This window comes from Sprattus sprattus (assembly GCF_963457725.1).
Source record: "Sprattus sprattus genome assembly, chromosome: 18".
Taxonomy (NCBI): Eukaryota; Metazoa; Chordata; class Actinopteri; order Clupeiformes; family Clupeidae; genus Sprattus; species Sprattus sprattus.
In genome coordinates, this window is record NC_137916.1 from 22,095,738 (window position 1) to 22,114,850 (window position 19,113).

The following is a 19,113-nucleotide window of genomic DNA, read 5'->3' on the forward strand; positions in this document are numbered from 1 at the left end:
CCTTCAGCTTTTTGTATTTCAGTGTCTTTGAAACTCAGGAGTCAAGCAATCGTGACCAGACCAGTGATGAATGTGTCTCCACTGGGGATAAAGAGTGCCTTCAGGCAAGGCACAAGCACATACCACCTGCACTTTCTATCCCCAGCTCACCTCATACCACAGTAATGTATCAATGCGCATCCATCTCTGTCAAAGGGAGGTGACGGGGATCAGAACACTGTTACTGCATGTTAACGTTTTGGAATAGAGTGTGTGCACTCAATAAATGCTCTGGTGTTCGTACACAGTTCTGTCTCAGTCTGGGCAATATACTATTCGGCGCCTTTAAGCAGGAAATGCCCATTAAACAGACTAGCATAGCCAGATTCCACCTGTATGTTGTGGGAGCTGCAAAATCACCCACAAGTATGAGAAACTGTGCTTAGATTCAGAGGGTGGGTCCGACATCTTTATTGCCTCTTGATGTCTACATCTGCTCTGTAATTTGAGGCACATTTGCTAGTTCACTCTAGGTTTGAGTGTCATCCAAATCTTTAAGCAGGAAATGGCCATTAAACAGACTAGCATAGCCAGATTCCACCTGTATGTTGTGGGAGCTGCAAAATCACCCACAAGTATGAGAAACTGTGCTAAGATTCAGAGGGTGGGTCCGACATCTTTATTGCCTCTTGATGTCTACATCTGCTCTGAGGCTCATTTGCTAGTTCACTCTAGGTTTGAGTGTCATCCAAATCATTAATCTTTGGATGCCATAAAACTTCCCCCTCCCACATGCAAATCTCCAAGGCTTCGTCGCTATACTGCTAAGCATCAATTGTTCACTATTTCGCTGATCTGCGGTAACACCAGGCTAAAGTTTTTCCTTCCACTTGCCTCTCAGTGGTTGAGGGGTGTCACAGAGGCCTATCGCACATGTCCTTTTCTCTCCTAACTGGGTATTTCGGGGCCGACCAGAAAAAAAAACCTGTCTGCCAACACAGTGAAAGAGTTTCTAAATCCCGTCTTTAAGGGCTACGATTAACACCCTAACCCCTTGACTAACATTTACTTTGCTTGTAAGACCAAAGACTTAAGCTCATTAGCTGGTTGTGATAGTCAGCTTTCGGGCACTGAAAGCCTGAAATCGTATTATTATCTCTCTTTCCTGTTGAGTTCAGGGGGAGATCTTTGTCTCTCAGTGTTAATTGGGTAGATTTGACTGGCTTATGTCCAGCACTATATTTATTGCTCTGCTTATGAAAACATTAAACCAGTAACATGTTTATGTTCATGCACATATGCCATTTTTCCATGTTTTCAAAAACTGGAAAGACGACATGGAATTTACGATGATATTAATATGATTAATAGATAACATTTTAGATACAATCAGTATCAAATCAAAAAGACAATCTCTAATGTACATCTTCACTACAATGATTCTGTTAGTCTTGTTACCATACAGTATACCAGTTCTTGTTCTTTTTGGTATACACACTAAAATGTCTCAGGAGTGGGCCAATCCTTAGATTTGGTCTCTTTCTTAAATAACTGAAATAGTTTCATTGTTAGACTGAAAAAAATGAAACATAGGGAGCGCCCTCCACATCTGTGAGCCGTTAATCACGAAGACCACAGGAAACATCTTTATATGGTTATCGTTGCAGCTTTCACAAACTGTGGCTCAATTCGCACGGCACACTGTTTCTCTATTGCAGAGGACTGAATTCACAAATAATTTGAGGACCCCTCTAGTAGGCCTACAATCAGTTGTGCCTTATGTTGGAGTCAGGTTGTTGGCATTGTGGTGTGCACTAGATGTGCTTCTTTGGGTGATTTTATTATGTGGAGAGAGCTGTTGGGACAGCAGGGAATCTAATGCGGGCTTTTCTCTCTGTCTGTCATACTCTCTCTCTCTCTCTCTCTCTCTCTCTCGCTCTCTCTCTCTCTCTCTCTCTCTCTCTCTCTCTCTCTCTCTTGTTAAGATAAATTCAGAGGGGATTATATCTCTACAACTGAGACTTGGCATGTGGTTCCCTCCCCCCCTCCTACTAAAAAAAAAACAAACACAAAAAAAAAACATTTCAGCACAAGCTACCAATCCGCCTTTATGTCTGAGTTGCAACTGTTGTTTGAGTTTAAATCTGAGATGAGCCCAAAGCAGATGAACACAGCAGAATGGAGGAGAGGAAAAGAGAGAAAGAGGTGAAGATGAGGTGAAAGTGTGCAGTTCATTCAGCTGAGGAAGGATAAGATAAGAGGGAAGAGGAACAGAAAATAAAGAAACAGAGCTTCTGTGAGAACCTTTAGGGTGGTGAGTATCGTCTTTTATGATTGAGCCCTTGGGGGTGTTTCAGTTGTAAATATAATACTCTGCTGTCCCCCTGGTGGTAGGCTGCCAAACTCATGTGGTTTGAAAGTACATCAAGGCTGGCTTTCCCATTTTGCAAAAGCTGTGAGGACCGTTCGAGATGCAAATGCCTTCATTAATGCCAAATTATTTTATTAAAAATCTCATATAATAGCTTGTTGTACTACATGCTATGTGCTGACTATATGTACTATGGAGCTGCAAGTCTTTCTTAATTTGTGTACAGGAACATTAATGCACAATGTCATTGTCTACTGGAACAGTAGTGATCTATTACTAGCATAACCCCATATGCAATCCAATGCTTTTGTCTTGCAAGACTGCAGGAAGTACTCCCTTCCTGCATTAACACAGCACTAAGGAGTCCTGGTCTAAAACTAGAGACATAGCTACAGGGCATGCAAACACCAACAACAGTATCACTGGCACTGATAACAGCTTGCTAGCATGCTAACGGATGTCTTTTGGTGATATAGTTGCGGATTATCATGCTCTGACAGTTTATCTGACATATTCATGAGTTGGTCTGTCTTGGAGCAAGACTACATAGTGCACATCTTCCGAGGCTGGTGGAAATGACAGGTGCATTTATTGGCTCTGCACATGACCATGTACAGACTAAATTAATTTAAACAAAATAGTTGCCTATACAAACATGCCTCAAAGAGTAAGACACTACTGTATACTGTTGCTTTTGGTTACAATCCATATAATCTTGCACATACCTTCCATAACTCATACATGTTTGGTACGTCAGCTGTTGAATCAAATAAAATATACATTTTATAGTCACTGTCTATTTTTGTGTGATCTTAAAGTAGGAGATTTTATATCTCATTTAGGGAATTTCCTTGCAGACAAATCTTGAAGGTTACTGTTATATGAGAATGTATGTGTGGGCTTATCTCGTTTTCATTGTGATCAGTCAGGACTGTGGCCAAGTCAGGGTTAACCTTTTGTCTAACCTTTGTAATTATCCAAGAGCAAAACTACTGTATGTATGACACCTAAAGCATTTATCTATATAAAGTAATAGTTTCCTGTGTTTAACACTTCTTTTGGACTATCCAGTATACTGCATACAGTATATGTTGCCTGCAGGTTGTATGCATTCGTGTAGTATAGTATGCATACTTGCATCCCCTCCAACATTAAAACCGTTAAGCTTTTTATTCTTACACAGTTTCTCATAATTAATACACTCCTTGCGTGACAATGTGCTCCTATTCATTTGTATTTGATCTATTTCTTACTTTTTGAGGCTCATTAAGAGAAATTACCAGAACATCTTTCTTATTTGGTCTATAACATAAAAACCTGGCATGACGATGAAATGTCAATCATTATTGCTAATATAAAATAAGACGCTTTTATCCACAGTTTTAGTTTTTTTTGCCATGTAAAATTCTGAATAGACACTAAATGAACTTTGGTTATGGGTACATTTTATGTGATTTATGGAATTGTTTTGTGGCTGTCAGGTCTCTATTATCAAAGATATCTTGATCTCAATGAGAACAAAGGTTAAATAATCTGATACGGTTTTATTTAGTCTATTTTGGATTGAGCAAACAGAAGGAACAGTGACTGGCCTATACCTGAACAGTACAATAAGTCATATAACGAAAACCATTAGGTCCCTTTGAGTCTCGGTGGCACCTCTTGTTTGTTTTGGAAAGTTGTGGAATCATTTCATGAATGCATCTAAAATTAGCCTAATCGCTAGTTTCCCTAAGCTTCACAGAAGGATGTAGACACAGCAATGGCACAAGATGTTTCCATACCCTCAGTCGTCACATCTGAACGTAAACATGGAAATGTACTGAACCCGGCTCTGGGTCATCAGTATCATCATCGCAGAACATTTAGCATCAGAACCTAACACTCTAGACCTGGGGTTTGCACGGAAAGACTCTGGCAGTGAGCTGTGATCTACTAAATTCCCACATTTGTCACATTTTATTTCCTGCAATTATCCGTAAGAGTGTTTTTGGCTCAGTTCCCCATCTCCTTTGATTTGTATCGGCTTGGTGACGTTCCTGAGAGTGCAACTCCTACTGTTTATTTCCAAGTCAGTGACTCATCAGTAGTTGTATTTGTTTTTGGCGAGAAGTCAATGTTACGTGTATTACTTTTTTGACTCTTTTGTGACCCATCTCTCTCTCCCTCTTTCTGTATGTGTGTGTGTGTGTGTGTGTGTGTGTGTGTGTGTGTGTGTGTGTGTGTGTGTGTGTGTGTGTGTGTGTGTGTGTGTGTGTATCCAGGCAGGATGACGAATCATCAGCCAGTGAAGGACACCATGGAGTGTGAGGATGGGGGTGAACCGGCTCCTAAAGGTGGCATCCTGCAGAAGTACTGTGGTTTTTTCACCAAAAATCTCCTCCTGACTCTCACCATCTTCGGTATGGCCCTCTGATCACCCAGGATATGTGTGTGTGTGTGTGTGTGTGTGTGTGTGTGTGTGTGTGTGTGTGTGTGTGTGTGTGTGTGTGTGTGTGTGTGTCTGTGTGTCTGTGTGTGTGTGTGTGTGTGTGTGTGTGTGTGTGTGTGTGTTTGTGTGTGTGTGTGTGTGTGTGTGTGTGTGTGTGTGTGTGTGTGTGTGTGTGTGTGTGTGTGTGTGTGTGTGTGTGTGTGTGTGTGTTTGGATGAGTATATTAACATCTCTGCTAACCCACGTCTTAATTATCTTTATTATTTCATATTATTTGCAGTTAGTGTATGCCGGATGTCTGAACAAAATCCCCATATGTCTCTCACGTGTCCAATGGGAGTGTAAGATGTCGTCCGAGGATAGTGACAGATTGGATATTTACTCTAAGTCTCTCTCCCTTCCCTTCTTTGAGCGAGAGAGAGACAGAGAGAGAGAGAGAGAGAGAGAGAGAGAGACAGAGAGAGAGAGAGAGACAGAGAGAGAGAGAGAGAGAGCTGCTGGTGGTGACATCATGATTTCTTTTTTTTTATGAAGCGCTTTAATCTCCCTTTCTCTCCCTCTGGTCTCACCACCCTCTCTATCTGCCTGCTTGTGTCCACCTCCCATCTCAACAAGCCATTTCTGGCTGTGATTTCTCCTCTTGCAAGCTCATTGCTCTTCCCACTTGAATTAAGTGGAGCTTTTTTTTCAAGGATTTTCACATGATAAATCTCAAACACAGCTGAAGTTATTCTACATGGCATTCCTCGAGCTTCCAAAGATAATATATATAACTTATTTCCAGAAGAATCAATGACAGTCTCTGTTAGATAAACAGCCTTGTGACCCTGCAGTATGTGTGTGTGTGTGTGTGTGTGTGTGTGCGCGTGCGTGCGTGCGTGCGTGCGTGCGTGCGTGCATGCGTGCGTGCGTGCGTGTGTTCGTTCGTGTGTGCGTGTGAGTGTATGTGTGATAGTGTGTGTATCTGTGTCTAAAGGTAACAAGGGTTTTGATCCCCTTCATCCTGTTCTGTTCTTGTAGGTCTTATGTAAAAAATGTAGCCCATGATCAGTTCTATGAACAGGCATCATTGTATCAGTATCTGTATCTATCCAGGCCAATGTGCCTGTTCTGTCTTGGGAAATAGACACAATTATGAAGTCAGTTGTCCCATTTCGTCAGTCACTTTTCTGTAAGCGACTCTGGCGTGGCTTATAGGCACTTCAGCTTCCATGTTCTGCCTCTGTAACGGCTATTGGTGTCCCGGTGTGTGGTCTGCAGGTGTAGTAGCAGGCTCACTGTGCGGCACGTTTCTCCGGTATGTGCCCAATCTGGACCCCAACATGCTAATGCTGGTGTCCTTCCCCGGTGACATCCTGATGAGGATGCTGAAGATGCTCATCCTTCCTCTCATCATATCCAGTCTCATCACAGGTCAGCACTGAGCACACAGCACACATAATGCGTTGCGCAAACACACACTACTTAGACCACTGTGCACACCCACCACAATTAATATACACACTGCAAAAAAATCAGCTTTCAAAAACAAGAAAAAAAGTTATAAAATGGGGGATATATAACTTAAAATAAGCAAAATTATCTGCCAACAGAACAAGAAAATTTGACTTACCAAGACCTAAAAAAGAAAACAACTCAAATGTATCTAAAAAACTAGAGTGGCAAGACTAAAACAAATACATTTGTCTTGATTCTGACTTTGACAAAGCAGTTTTGTACTTGTCAGTGGTGATCAAACTAGTTTCAAGCATTAACTTGCTGAGAACCAGTTATAAAATCTCAGTAACAAGTTATAATACCTTGTTAAGATAATTAAGGACTGAAACGCTTTAAGCAAGTGAAACGCTCTAATATAAAAAATAGAAGAAATATCTTGTCAGACAAAAAACAAGCATATATTGCCTTGATTTAAGATATTTCATCTTACTTAGATTAACATTTTTGCAGTGCAGTGCACACACACACACACACTCACACACACACACACACACACACACACACACACACACACACACACACACACACACACACACACACACAACACACACACACACACACACCTAACACTTAACACTTAAAGCACAGCTCTTCAATAATTTAGCAATTTTTCACCTGTGACTCCAATAACAAACGCCATTCATGATATTAAGATACTTTCTTTGTATCTGTGTCAGGTTTGGCGGGTTTGGATGCCCGCTCCAGTGGCAGGATGGGCACCAGGGCTATGGTCTACTACATGTCCACTACTATCATCGCTGCTATCCTGGGGGTCATCCTGGTCATAAGCATTCACCCCGGTAATCCTAAACTCAGGAATGAACCCCAGGGGCCAAGCTCCTCAGCCCCCAAGAACCCAGAGGTCAGCAGTCTAGATGCCTTCCTGGACCTCATCCGCAACCTGTTCCCTGAGAACCTGGTGCAGGCTTGCTTCCAGCAGGTGAGCCCCTGATTCTTTGTTCAAAAAGCTCTGTCTATAATATGGCCTAAGAAACTGATACAACTGTTACAATTGCTGTTAACTGTTACAATAGCCTCTGAATATAACACTGACATCTACAGTACATAAGTAACATTTACTGTATCGTTATTGCTCTTCTGATACTCTAGCATGGCCTAACCCTACCGCAAACATTATCAGTCTACCTGGCGTTTTAGAGGGATTGATGGTTTCAATTTTGCTCCAGGGGTGATGAAATTCATACTATTGTTCACATTAATAGTAATATTTTTAACAATGTTTCATACATTATCTTCGATGTGTTTACATGTCAATACAAGCTGATCAGTTAGCGTTTTGGCATGTTGTCTTTTGAAGGTGGAGACAGCTGAATGAATGTGATCTTTTTCTCTAAAATCAAATCATTTTAATGGGATTGCAAGAGTAAAACCTTTATTATTTACTGATCTTTTTGGTGGGTCTTGTTAGCACGTTCATTTCTGCAGAGAAGTCTTTTATTGTTCATGGTATGTATGGCTTACCTCGTCATTAATACTGCACTGTGGTTCTGATTGTATTGATATTGTGATGTTGTGTAGTTTTGGATTAGGGAATTGTGACTTTAATTTGGATTTCTTAAGATAGTAAAAGTCATCTAAGCGGCATGTTACGTAATATTTGTTTGCTTCTCATAAATCAGCTGAGGCCTTTTTGAATAGAAACAGCTCAAGCATTACCATTAAGCAGGGCAGAAAGAGCCATGGTAGACGCCATGGGTGGTCATGACTTATCATACTCTCAGTGGGAGTCTGTATGAAAGGATATGGATGTGTGTGTGTGTGTGTGTGTGTGTGTGTGTGTGTGTGTGTGTGTGTGTGTGTGTGTGTGTGTGTGTGCGTGCATGCGTGCGTGCGTGCGTGCGTGCGTGGTGCGTGTGTGTCTATGTGTGTGTGTGTGTGTGTGTGTGTGTGTGTGTGTGTGTGTGTGCGTGTGTGTGTACATATATGTCGGGGGGTCATGTGACTGCTGGCTTCTGTGCTCTGGCCAGAAGGCAGAGCTGGTCCGGTGGGGCATCTTCTGATAAACCCCAGTGAGCTGATCATTTCTAAAGCACGGCCTAATCCAGCGCTCAATCAGCAGGCAGCCCCACTGCAGCCTCCTCGCCCCGGCCCCATCCAAATCCTGTCTGTTTTCACTTCGCGCTAGAGCCCTGTCTCTGCATATGATTTATACATAATACATAAGTATCTACACATGTAGATTTGTTTGTACTAGTCTGCATGCTTTGTGTCTGGGTAAGTACGCAGGCCTTAAAGTGTGTTTGTGTGTATGTGTGTGTGTGTGTGTGTGTGTGTGTGTGTGTGTGTGTGTGTGTGTGTGTGTGTGTGTGTGTGTGTGTGTATGTGTGTGACTGTGTGTGTGTATGTGTGTGTGTGTGTGTGTGTGTGTGTGTGTGTGTGTGTGTGTGTGTGTGTCTGTGTGTCTGTATGTGTGTGCGTGTTAGGGTGTGCGTGTGTGGGAGCATAAGACTGAGTAAAGGGTCAGACCTTCTGTTGGCAGTAATCTCTTTATATCTGTGTTGGTTTTAGCGTGGCAGCTGTCTTGGAGGTATCTATCACATAACTGCTAAGATACTCAATCAAACATTTGCCCAAGGATGAGCAAGAAAGAAATGTCTGTGATTCCGTGAACCCTGGGTTTCTATGCATTACACATTTAATCCATCAGTACATCTCTTCCTCCACCATTTTGTCTCTCTCCCATCTGCCTCACCACTCTGCAGGTCCAGACAGTGCTGAAGAAGGTCGCTGTCCCAGTCCAAAATCAAACAGAACCTCTCTATGTCAACAGGAAAAAACTCGAGTTTAAATGGGGAATGAATGTGCTAGGTGAGGGTTGTTTGGTGGGTAATACTGTGGACTGTGTGTGTAACTGTGGAGCCTTGGTTTATACAGCACGAAAAGGATGTCCTTGTAGACTACCTTGGTTTTAAAGTGGAGCTGTGTAGTACTGTGTTTCTGATATGGTACACATTTCATACTAATAGACATTCATTTAGCTGTTTTTCTGTGCTGTTCCCAGGTTTGATTGGTTTCTTCATCACCTTCGGATTATATATGGGGAGAATGGGAGAGAGGGGGAAGCTCATGGCTGAGTTCTTCAACATCCTGAACGAGATCATCATGAACATGGTGTCCATGATCATGTGGTCAGTATCTGTGACTGTGAGTGTGTGTGTGTGTGTGTGTGTGTGTGTGTGTGAGTGTGTGTATGTGTGTGTGTGTGTGTGTGAGAGAGTGTGTGTGTGTGTGTGCGCATACTTTCTATGAATATGTAAAATGTATGATGAGAGACTGTCAGTCACAGAAAGGGGTGGAGGGGGGGGGGGGAGGGTAAAAACATACAGGGAAAAGAAAAAATCTCTCTAAACTAGAGGAGCGGAGATGAGGAGAAGCTGAGCAGAGGAGTCAAGATAGGGACAAGTGGTCTGTCGAAAGGGAGCGTAATAAACACAGGCAGTGCAGACGGGTGTGTAACATGGTAGGGTGGGGAAGGAGGTCGAAAAGGACCTTTGTATTCTGGAATGCATTGCACTCACTTACATGGAACTGAGATACTTCCCTAGGCGTGCGCCTGTTCTACTTCTCTGCCTGTCCTCTTGCCCCCAGCCCTGAGAGAAAGCCTGGTCGTCACACTGACTGTCCTGTCAGCAAATTTCCCATGAACTCCGTACACTTATCCGAGACAGTCAATCATCTCACTGGCACCACACACTACATGTTTCTGAGCCACAGCATAGCAAAGCAGTGTACAGTATGCATTACATCAAATTCTGCCATATCAATAATCTATTTCTGTAACCCAGACTGTGTGAAAAGTTGTAAAAAAAAATGTTGTTTAAAAGTCCAAAACTGGAGGATGCCAAGTTGGCAGGTTTTCATAGCTGCAATAGTCTGTCCTGTTCAAAATACTCACTGCAATAGCAATCCTTGCAAAAGTTAAACATTTGTCAGACAATATCAGAAAATTATTCTTCAGAAAATGATTAATTTTGAGAGAAGCAGCTAGTCCTAGAGATCTTTCCACATTCGTGTCTGATAATTCCATCAGCGTATCTCAATATTGAAGCTACTTTAGTGCTCTTAGTTTCTTTTTCTGTGTGTGAATTTATATTTTATGGATCTTCTCTTCGCCCTGTATTATGCTCATGTGACATACCGGTATTGGCAATAATGCATGAGGTAAGGGTCACAGGCACAAATGTGTTGTGTGCTTTTTCTCTGTCCAGGTACTCCCCTGTGGGCATTGCATCCCTCATCTGTGGAAAGATTGCTGCTATTGGAGACTTGGAGGTGGTCGCTAGGCAGCTGGGCATGTACATGGTAACGGTCATGGTAGGCCTTACCATCCATGGCGGCATCATTTTGCCCATGATCTTCTTCGCGGTGACCAGGAAAAGCCCTATCCAGTTTTACTCAGGAATTTTCCAAGCATGGATAACAGCCTTAGGAACTGCAAGCAGGTACTGAACTCTGAGTTTCTGAGTGTTTTTCTGCATAGCAGAGATAACAGATCTCTCATTGTGGTCCTCTGTCTCTGTCTCCATTCTTCCCCTGTCCTTACGACTCATCAACCAAATATTAAATCTTCGACTTCTACCCCCTTCATGCCCCCCTCTTCCCCCCTCCAACTATTATTAGCAGTCAAACAGACGGATTAATAGTCATGAGACTGGATTTTCCACTGGATTTTTAAACCAACTGTCATGTTGTCACATTGCTGTGGCTTTACAAAATAAATATAATCCCATCGGCTTTTTCTATAATGGAATTATGACCTAATCTCACCTCGGACCTGAATCAATTTTTTTGTCCCACATTCAGTTTTTTGGAGACAAGAGAGTTTTTTTCGAGATATACTGTACTTTAGCCAGTGTATATTATATCCAATGTATATTACTTTCTCCCTTTGCTTTCTGTTTCCCTTTCTCTCTCTCTTTGGCTTATTCCTTCAGTGCTGGGACATTGCCAGTCACATTCCGATGCCTGGAAGAGAACCTGAAGATTGACAAGCGTGTGACCCGCTTTGTGCTACCCATCGGTGCCACCATAAACATGGATGGCACTGCTCTCTATGAGGCTGTGGCCGCCATCTTCATTGCCCAGATGAATGGCATCGAACTGGACGCAGGGCAGATTTGCACAGTGAGGTATGGCCCTGCACTTCAAAGTCTTTCATGGGATTCATTTTCTGACAGTGTGGTAAATCAATTGAGAGAGACTCTCTGTGGTTTGCAGGGAGAAGGCCTATTTTGCCCTCCTACTGAGTCCAATTTGAAAAATTGGTAAAAGTGCTTATTCATCCTGAAAGTGCTTTTGACTGTCCTTTCCCAGTTTTTGCCCACCCCCCCCAGCCGGCATACTACAAAGATGTCTGACAGGGGTCAATTTGACCCTTTGAATTCCCTTAAAATAGATAGATAGATGGATACTTTATTAATCTTGAGGGAAATTTAGGTCATCCATTAGCTTATACAGTTACAACTCACAGACATACACAGACATACACGTAGGGAGAACGTGTTCACAAGGAGTGGGGAGTTTACAGATACAAGAATGAATCTGACCCTATAGTACAATATGTAGGCCTCTTGATTGTGACAGTGTAGATGTAGATGCCCAGGAGGAAAGTGTTCTTGTGCTGCTAGTGTGGATAGTGCAAAAAGATAGTATTCTTGTGTGTGTGTGTGTGGATAGTGCAAACATATCCCCATCAACTTTTAACCAACTCTTACACACACACACACCCACTCACACAAACTGCCTTCATCACTTCATATTGATTCTTCTTGCTAGTAGTGTGTGTGTTTGTGTGTGTGTGTGTGTGAGAGAGAGATAGAGATGGAGAAGTTTACAAACTTAACTGTCTTAACAACATTTCAGACAGTTGTCTGCAGGTGTATAATATACAGGTTACCTTGCAAGACTTCTATTTAGTTAGACTAGAGGATAAATACATCGATCTCTTTGAGTCAAAGCATGCTTGTTTCTGCAGAGCTCTGCTCTAAGGGTGACAAACCTGTCTACTTCTGCATCTCTGACAAGCATTTAAAAGCAATTTATCTTTGGTTTGTTAACTTTAGTCCGGGATTTTGACCTGTGACTGTAGGACTACCATTCTTGGAGATACTGTAGTGTACACAGACCGCTTTTCACGTCCAGCCTTAGTGCTTTCTGTTTGTGTTTCCCATTGTATTTAGACATTTCTCTCCCCTCCATTTTAATCCCGAGGGCTATTAGACACCTGTGTATGCTTTCAAGATCAACAGTCCTCCGTTTTAATGACAAGCTCATGTTTGTTGATCCAGGATCACATAACTACATTTGGATCACATGGACTGGTGGAGTTGTGGATGTATGTGTTCACTTGCCATCCCAAAACGTGAATATTACAGCCTGCTGCTGGCTCTGCCATTCGGCTGTCCCTTAAGGATGCATCTGTATTTTTTATTTTCATTTATGGATATTTTTCAACAAGGCTGCTAAAGTGCTGAATATGCGGAGATGGTTACATTATGGATGAATTTTTTTATTTTTTTGCTTCTGGTATTTTAGCTGGGGAAGACCTTCTGTCCCTGTCTGTATGATGTACTTTTCTAAAGATTTAAATTAACATAGTTTGATTTTCTCAGTTTACTCAACTACCCGACTCTGGTTTAAGCTGATTTCTTTCGCTTTTCTGCTCTGAGAACAAAAATAGTTATTAAATAGGATTAAAGGAATTTGGACTCATGAACGGATTCAGCAAACCTTACAAAACGAAAGCAAATGAAAACATTTCAGTGGCTAATTTACCACACCATGACAACAGGTTGTCTTTGTCTCAACCACTGTCAAATGATATTTATAAAAACAAAAAACGAATCACTCTTGTATTAAATTACTCTTGTAATAAATACAGTCCTGTTCTCATCCTTTGGACTGCTATAAAATCATTTACAATTCCCCCATCTGTTTTATCTCCACTCCATCCTCCTTTTCTTGTTCTTTTATCTTTCCCCTTTCCTCCTCCAAATGATTTGATTCTGAAAAATTCCCATGCCTGTTTTCCTTCGTACTCTCTCACTTCTTCCTTCACTGTCCTCCTTCCTCTTTTCCCATGTCTGAAAACAAAAACGCCTCTTCTGCTCTTTGCGTCACAGTATGACAGCAACATTGGCCAGTGTCGGAGCAGCTAGCATACCCAGTGCTGGCCTTGTGACCATGCTGCTGATCCTGACTGCTGTTGGCCTCCCTACCCAAGACATCAGCCTTCTCATTGCTGTGGACTGGCTGCTGTAAGTGCATCTTCTCAAGCACAATGCCATGCAATCTCTGCTTTACACTCTGCATGCCATCTTCTGTAAATTATCTGGCTTTTTAGCCCCAGCATGATCTGGCAGGGGGTATTTTGTGATTTTAATGCGGCCAAAAACAAATGTGCAGCGACGAGAATTCTCAAAACATTGTTGTTACATTTGTAATAATTACACCATAAATTGAAATCACCTATTGCTGGTGTCAGTGAATACACAAGTGAACATGAGCACTGTATTAGATGTTCACGTATAGTATAGTCAAATCTGTCAATGTATCGACAAACTAGATCATGATATCTGAGCTTGCCTACCTCATACACTTCTGCTGATATATGTGTTCCCAGGCTCTTGTGTTCTTTTTGTCAGATGTATTATCATTGCAGCTGGTTGACAGGTTTCTTATTCTCATTGTGTTTATGAACCAATAGTGTATGGATTGTTGTCTACACATGCATTGTTTCTAGCATGACGTCTATTTGTCTCTGTTCAGGGACCGCATGCGGACCTCCATCAATGTGGTAGGAGACTCCTTCGGCGCTGGCATTGTGGACTTCCTGTCTCGGGCAGAGCTAGCGGAAATTGACGGAGAAGACGCCGCAGCTCGTGAGGGCGAAGAGGAAGAGGCGGAATTCATCCCACCCCCGCCTCTTCTGACCGAGATGGACCTGGTGGACCTGAGACCTCCGGAGCTGCCACCGCGTTCACCTCGTCCACCCAAGCTGAACCACACCCCACACTCGCTGGCCCAGTCCCATTCCATAACGCACTCACCTCTGTCGGTGCGCTCGCCCTCTCCGCGCTCTGTGCGCTCACCATCGCCACGATCCGTCCGCTCACCGTCACCGCGCCAGTCCCACTCGCCCAGGCCTTTCCGCACGCACTCTCCGCGTATGCTGAGACGCACTGAGCCCGGGTACACCGCCTTGCCCACTCATGAAAACCAGGTAATGCTATGAAGTGTTATTATGCTTTGTTTGGGGTATGGGTAGAGTGTATTGTTGGTTAACATAAGGTGGCTACACTGTGTGAGGGAAAGTGCAAAGTTCTTGTTATCTTCTAGAAAAACAGATTGCTCACTCGTGACATCCTGGATAGGTTAAAGTACAGGTTCAATTTTTGGACGTTATTAGGGCTGAAAAGAGGTTTCATACTTAGACACTTAGATGTTTGACTTGATCAAAAGATACCAAACCCATTAGCCACGATTGAGAGTTTGAGCATACTTTATAGTACCCATTGAGTTCAAGGGTTTTCTATTGCATACCTTCATTTTATTTCTGTTAAGTGCTTGCCCATTCATGTAAAAGAGCAACTGAGCAACAAGAAATTTTGACATTTCTGAGCCGCAATGAAACCAGGAGAGCGAGAGGTTCTCTGACATTGTAATTTAACTTCTGTTTATCCAATATTTGGGGAAAAGGGACGTTTCTTGACATTTTCTATGCCACTTACTGTGATGCTTGGGCCCTCAGGCTGGTGCTTCCTGCAATTATTCTGAGTTGTGTCAGCCTACTCTTTTGCCCCTTTCGATTTTAAAGGTTCTTTGGTTAAGTTGTTTGAAGTTACGTCTCGATTTCTAGGGAAGTCTGTTGGGTATTTTAGGGGCTCCATTGTTTACTCTATTGCTTTCTTTTTAAAATGTATTGGTTATGGCTCTTAGCTTTTGTGTCTGATTAGAACTGATGAACTAAATTACATTCATGTTAAGCCTTCTCATCTCTCTGGCTTTCTCAGATTCCTAACTTCCCACGTGGCCACAGAGAGAGGGAGCGAGACCGAGAGAGGGAACGACTGCGGGGAAGAGAGAGGGAGCGAGAGAGGGAGCGAGAAAGTGAGACAGAGGAGGACGAGGATAGAGAGCGAGCGCTGGATGAAGGCAGTGATGGGGGGGAAAGTGACGACACTGCTTACGACAGGAGACACACCATCCCCCCAAATGACCTACCATGAGTCCGCCAACCCCTGGACCATCGTTGATGGCAGCGTCACAACACTTACAGCATCTCCCCATCTTATTTCACCCCTCCACCATTCCCAAGTGGTGGTCTTTTCAGGTAGATAATTGGACTGGGCAGAAACTATTTCAGCGGATGCCCGTTTTATTTGTGCTTTATGAGGGCAACTGGAGTGTGTACAACAAGGAATGGTTTATGAGAATTTTTGACAAATTGCAAAGGTAGCCTAGTGACAGTTGCAGTGAAGTCTGCTGTATTGAACCATTTTGTTTCCTCAATTACCCCCTTAATTGTGTTAATTGGAGGCCTCCAAATTGCACTCTTCCATGAAGTCTTATCTAATCAGAACTGGTTGGAACAACTCAAAACAACAACACCCAGAGGCCAGGTGCAGCAATCAGGTTGCATTTCACTCACTTCGAAGCACAAAGTTTAGAGCATGCCATTCCACACCATAACCTGTTTGTAGTATGCCGACTCGAGCATGATTGAGTGTGATTGATAGTGCTTGTTAACTCCATAGTTGGTATGAGAAAAGAGGAGTGTTCAGGTTCAGGTTACTGACCTATTATCTATGTGAATCTCGAGCAACAGTCACTCATTTTATCTTCGTTCTGTATCCTCAATTGCTTCCTTATCATCCCTGTCTTACCCTGTACCACTGCAGAAAGGTTTAATGGTTTGTTGTCATTGCACTGCCCCCATGAAAAATGGCATTTATTTACTGAATCTCAGTCTTTCTCATTCAGTCACAGAAAGGTCATTGTTAATATTGTTATTATTTATGTATTTAAAACAATGAATTCTAATTTATTTGTTGTCTGGTATGCGTGGTGTTAGCTGTTTAACTTCTCTCTCACATGCACAACAGTCAGCTCTTGTTTTTTGACTGATGTACTTATCTATTTTGTTGTTTCATTACTCTTATTTTACTTGTATGTACGTATGTATGTATGTATTTATTTACAACTGTATAAATATGCTCATTTGTCTTCTGTCTGTCACTCCGAAATGCCTTTCATTTCAAGTGAAAAATTATAGACAGCCATCTCCCAAATCCCTATGTCAAAATCTAAATCTACAGATTCAGCTTGTGTGTAAACTGAATGCAATAAAATCTTAGAGATTTATTTGAGTTTATATTTTGAGATGGATCAGTTTTTGTGGCTAAATGTGTGTGGTATATGGGTCCCTTGTTGCCTCATTTTTTTTCTCTTAAGTATTACTTCCCTTCTCCGTGTACTGTTGAGGAGTCAACATGAACATTTGGCAAGCGCACAGTTGAAGTACTTGGAATATGCACTGATGTGGTGCACAAAAATGTGTGGTGCACAATGGCAATGGCAAATCCACATACGCACACATGTGCCCACACACACACACACACACACACACACACACACACACACACACACACACACACACACACACACCACAAGGCAGAGCCCAATATTATACCTCTGATCACTAAGAGACAAAGACACGCAGAAACATCAACACACTTAATCCGCTCAAAGAGGGGAGGGAGGGAGGCGGAAGAACGGAGAGACGCAGGGTGGGCGAGAGGGCGGCAGATGGTCAGAAAGACGTCAATCTTTCTCATTCCTCTCAGACAGCAACGGGGCATTGTGGGTAATTGCAAGGGCCACTGACGTTAGTGTGGGGACCCTGGACGTCAGAGAGAGAAGAAAAAGAGAGGGAATGAGAAATTGTCAGGAGAAGAGAGGCTGGGACTGGCTTATGTGATGATTGAACTGGGGTGAGCTTGCGGAATTGAATGCTATATCTTGAGGATGCTACGGGTTAACATTTTTTATAAAAGAGATTTACACAATTACTGACACAAGTCGACAGACCTTAACCCACAACAAATTACTCCGTAAGCCCCACTGTGGGGCTGACCTCACAATTGTTACCTTAGAACACCTTACAATTACAGCTAGATCTGCTAACACAAGAAAACAAATTCAGCACATCAGTGTAAGCTTAAAACCCCTCATTTTTAATCAAATAAGTCACTGAGCAGAGAATTATTAGTGAGTGTGTGTGTGTGTGTGTGTGTGTGTGTGTGTGTGTGTGTGTGTGTGTGTGTGTGTGTGTGTGTGTGTGTGTGTGTGTGTGTGTGTGTGTGTGTGTGTGAGTCATACAAGAAAAGTTTCATGGAAACACAGTGAATGGCCAGAGCCAGACCGCAGCAACAACTCATCCACTTAATTTTACATTGTGAAATAAATCTAGCAACAGCCTTTTTCCAACAAAGATGTTTGTAACAATATCAAGATATTGTCACACACAAAGAAATTAATTGTTCACTGATCGTATCTGTTCAGTATTGAGATCAAGAGGCATAAAGAGAATGCATGGTGGGCCTCGAACTCCCCATCTCACCCAGAATCCACTACGCCCTCCAGAGGCTGTACATGAGAATCACACCACAAAGGAACATCTTCCTGTAAATGCAAAAGATGCCTCCTAAATCAATAAATTGAACATGCTTCACTGGCAGACACTTGCCTTTATTGACCCAAACAATATAAAGAGGCAAGTCAAACACATGTATTATTGTTTTTGTGAATTCTTTTTTATTGGTGCATATAGTTTATACCTCCAATAAATTGATAGGAAATTCCAGAAGATTAAGGAGTATTCATTAAGATATTTCCCAGAGAGTTTACACCCTACAGTCAACAGCTAACAGCAAGCAGAATTGACAGTGATAAAAGATAGCAAGCTTGCTAAGGGATGTATTTTGGCAATATTGTGGGCGAAGTCATGCTGTGAAAAATTACCTTTTGAAAGTGGTTCCACCCTGAACCACAACAAATGAATAGTAAATAGCCTGAGTGGCAGGTGTGTTTTACCATCCTTCACATGACCACATACCATCAAAATTAATTTTAGCATATTGTAAAAGCTAATGTCTGATTTTTCTGGGGAATCTATGATGAAACACCTAAGTTGCATTTCTTGAAACAAGTTTGCCCTATTTGCTCATAAAGAAGGGGGTCTAGTTCAAGGTGTAAGGTCGGGGCGGGTATATGAAAGGTGTAAATGCCAGGCAGGGAGGGTTTTGCTGACCATGATCATCCAAATTCTAATAGGCCCGGCTCCAACTATTAGTCATGGCCAGTGTTGGGGAGTAAAGGAATACATGTACCGGCGTTACGTATTTAGAATACAAATCATGTATGTATGTATGTATTCCGTTACAGTTACAATTTAAATAGATGGTATTAAGAATACAGTTACATTGTTGAAATCAATGGATTACATTAAGGTACTTCTCTGTTTCACTAGTTTATTCACTCTCTAAATAAATTAAGGCAACTTGATGCATTTCCCAGAAGCCCCAACATGAAAATTCATGAAAATTAGCTATTTGCGTGATCATCAGTAGCTGCTAATGGAGTCGGAAAAGGAGCAGGTGCCAGAGCCAGCACAACAGAGCCAGGGCAGGAATGCTTTTCTATCCTGGAAATTCAATCAGCATTTCACGTTAAAGAAAGAGAAGGGAAAACGTAAACTATGCAGTGCAACCTCTGCTCGCCAGCAATCCAACCTCCTTTCAGCTCCAAAGACTCC

At 42.3% G+C, this 19,113-nt stretch overlaps 1 protein-coding gene across 1 annotated transcript; it reads left to right on the forward strand.

The window, feature by feature from the left end:
• Positions 1–4,619: 4,619 nt before the first annotated feature.
• Positions 4,620–15,526, forward strand: slc1a9 (solute carrier family 1 member 9; the record flags this gene model as incomplete). The annotated part of the gene is made up of 10 exons (XM_080856233.1): positions 4,620–4,752; positions 6,042–6,194; positions 6,956–7,218; positions 9,002–9,107; positions 9,301–9,427; positions 10,508–10,741; positions 11,234–11,428; positions 13,421–13,555; positions 14,067–14,520; positions 15,311–15,526. 10 exons carry the CDS (start codon positions 4,620–4,622, stop codon positions 15,524–15,526), a joined length of 2,016 nt encoding a protein of 671 aa, XP_080712359.1.
• Positions 15,527–19,113: the final 3,587 nt, after the last annotated feature.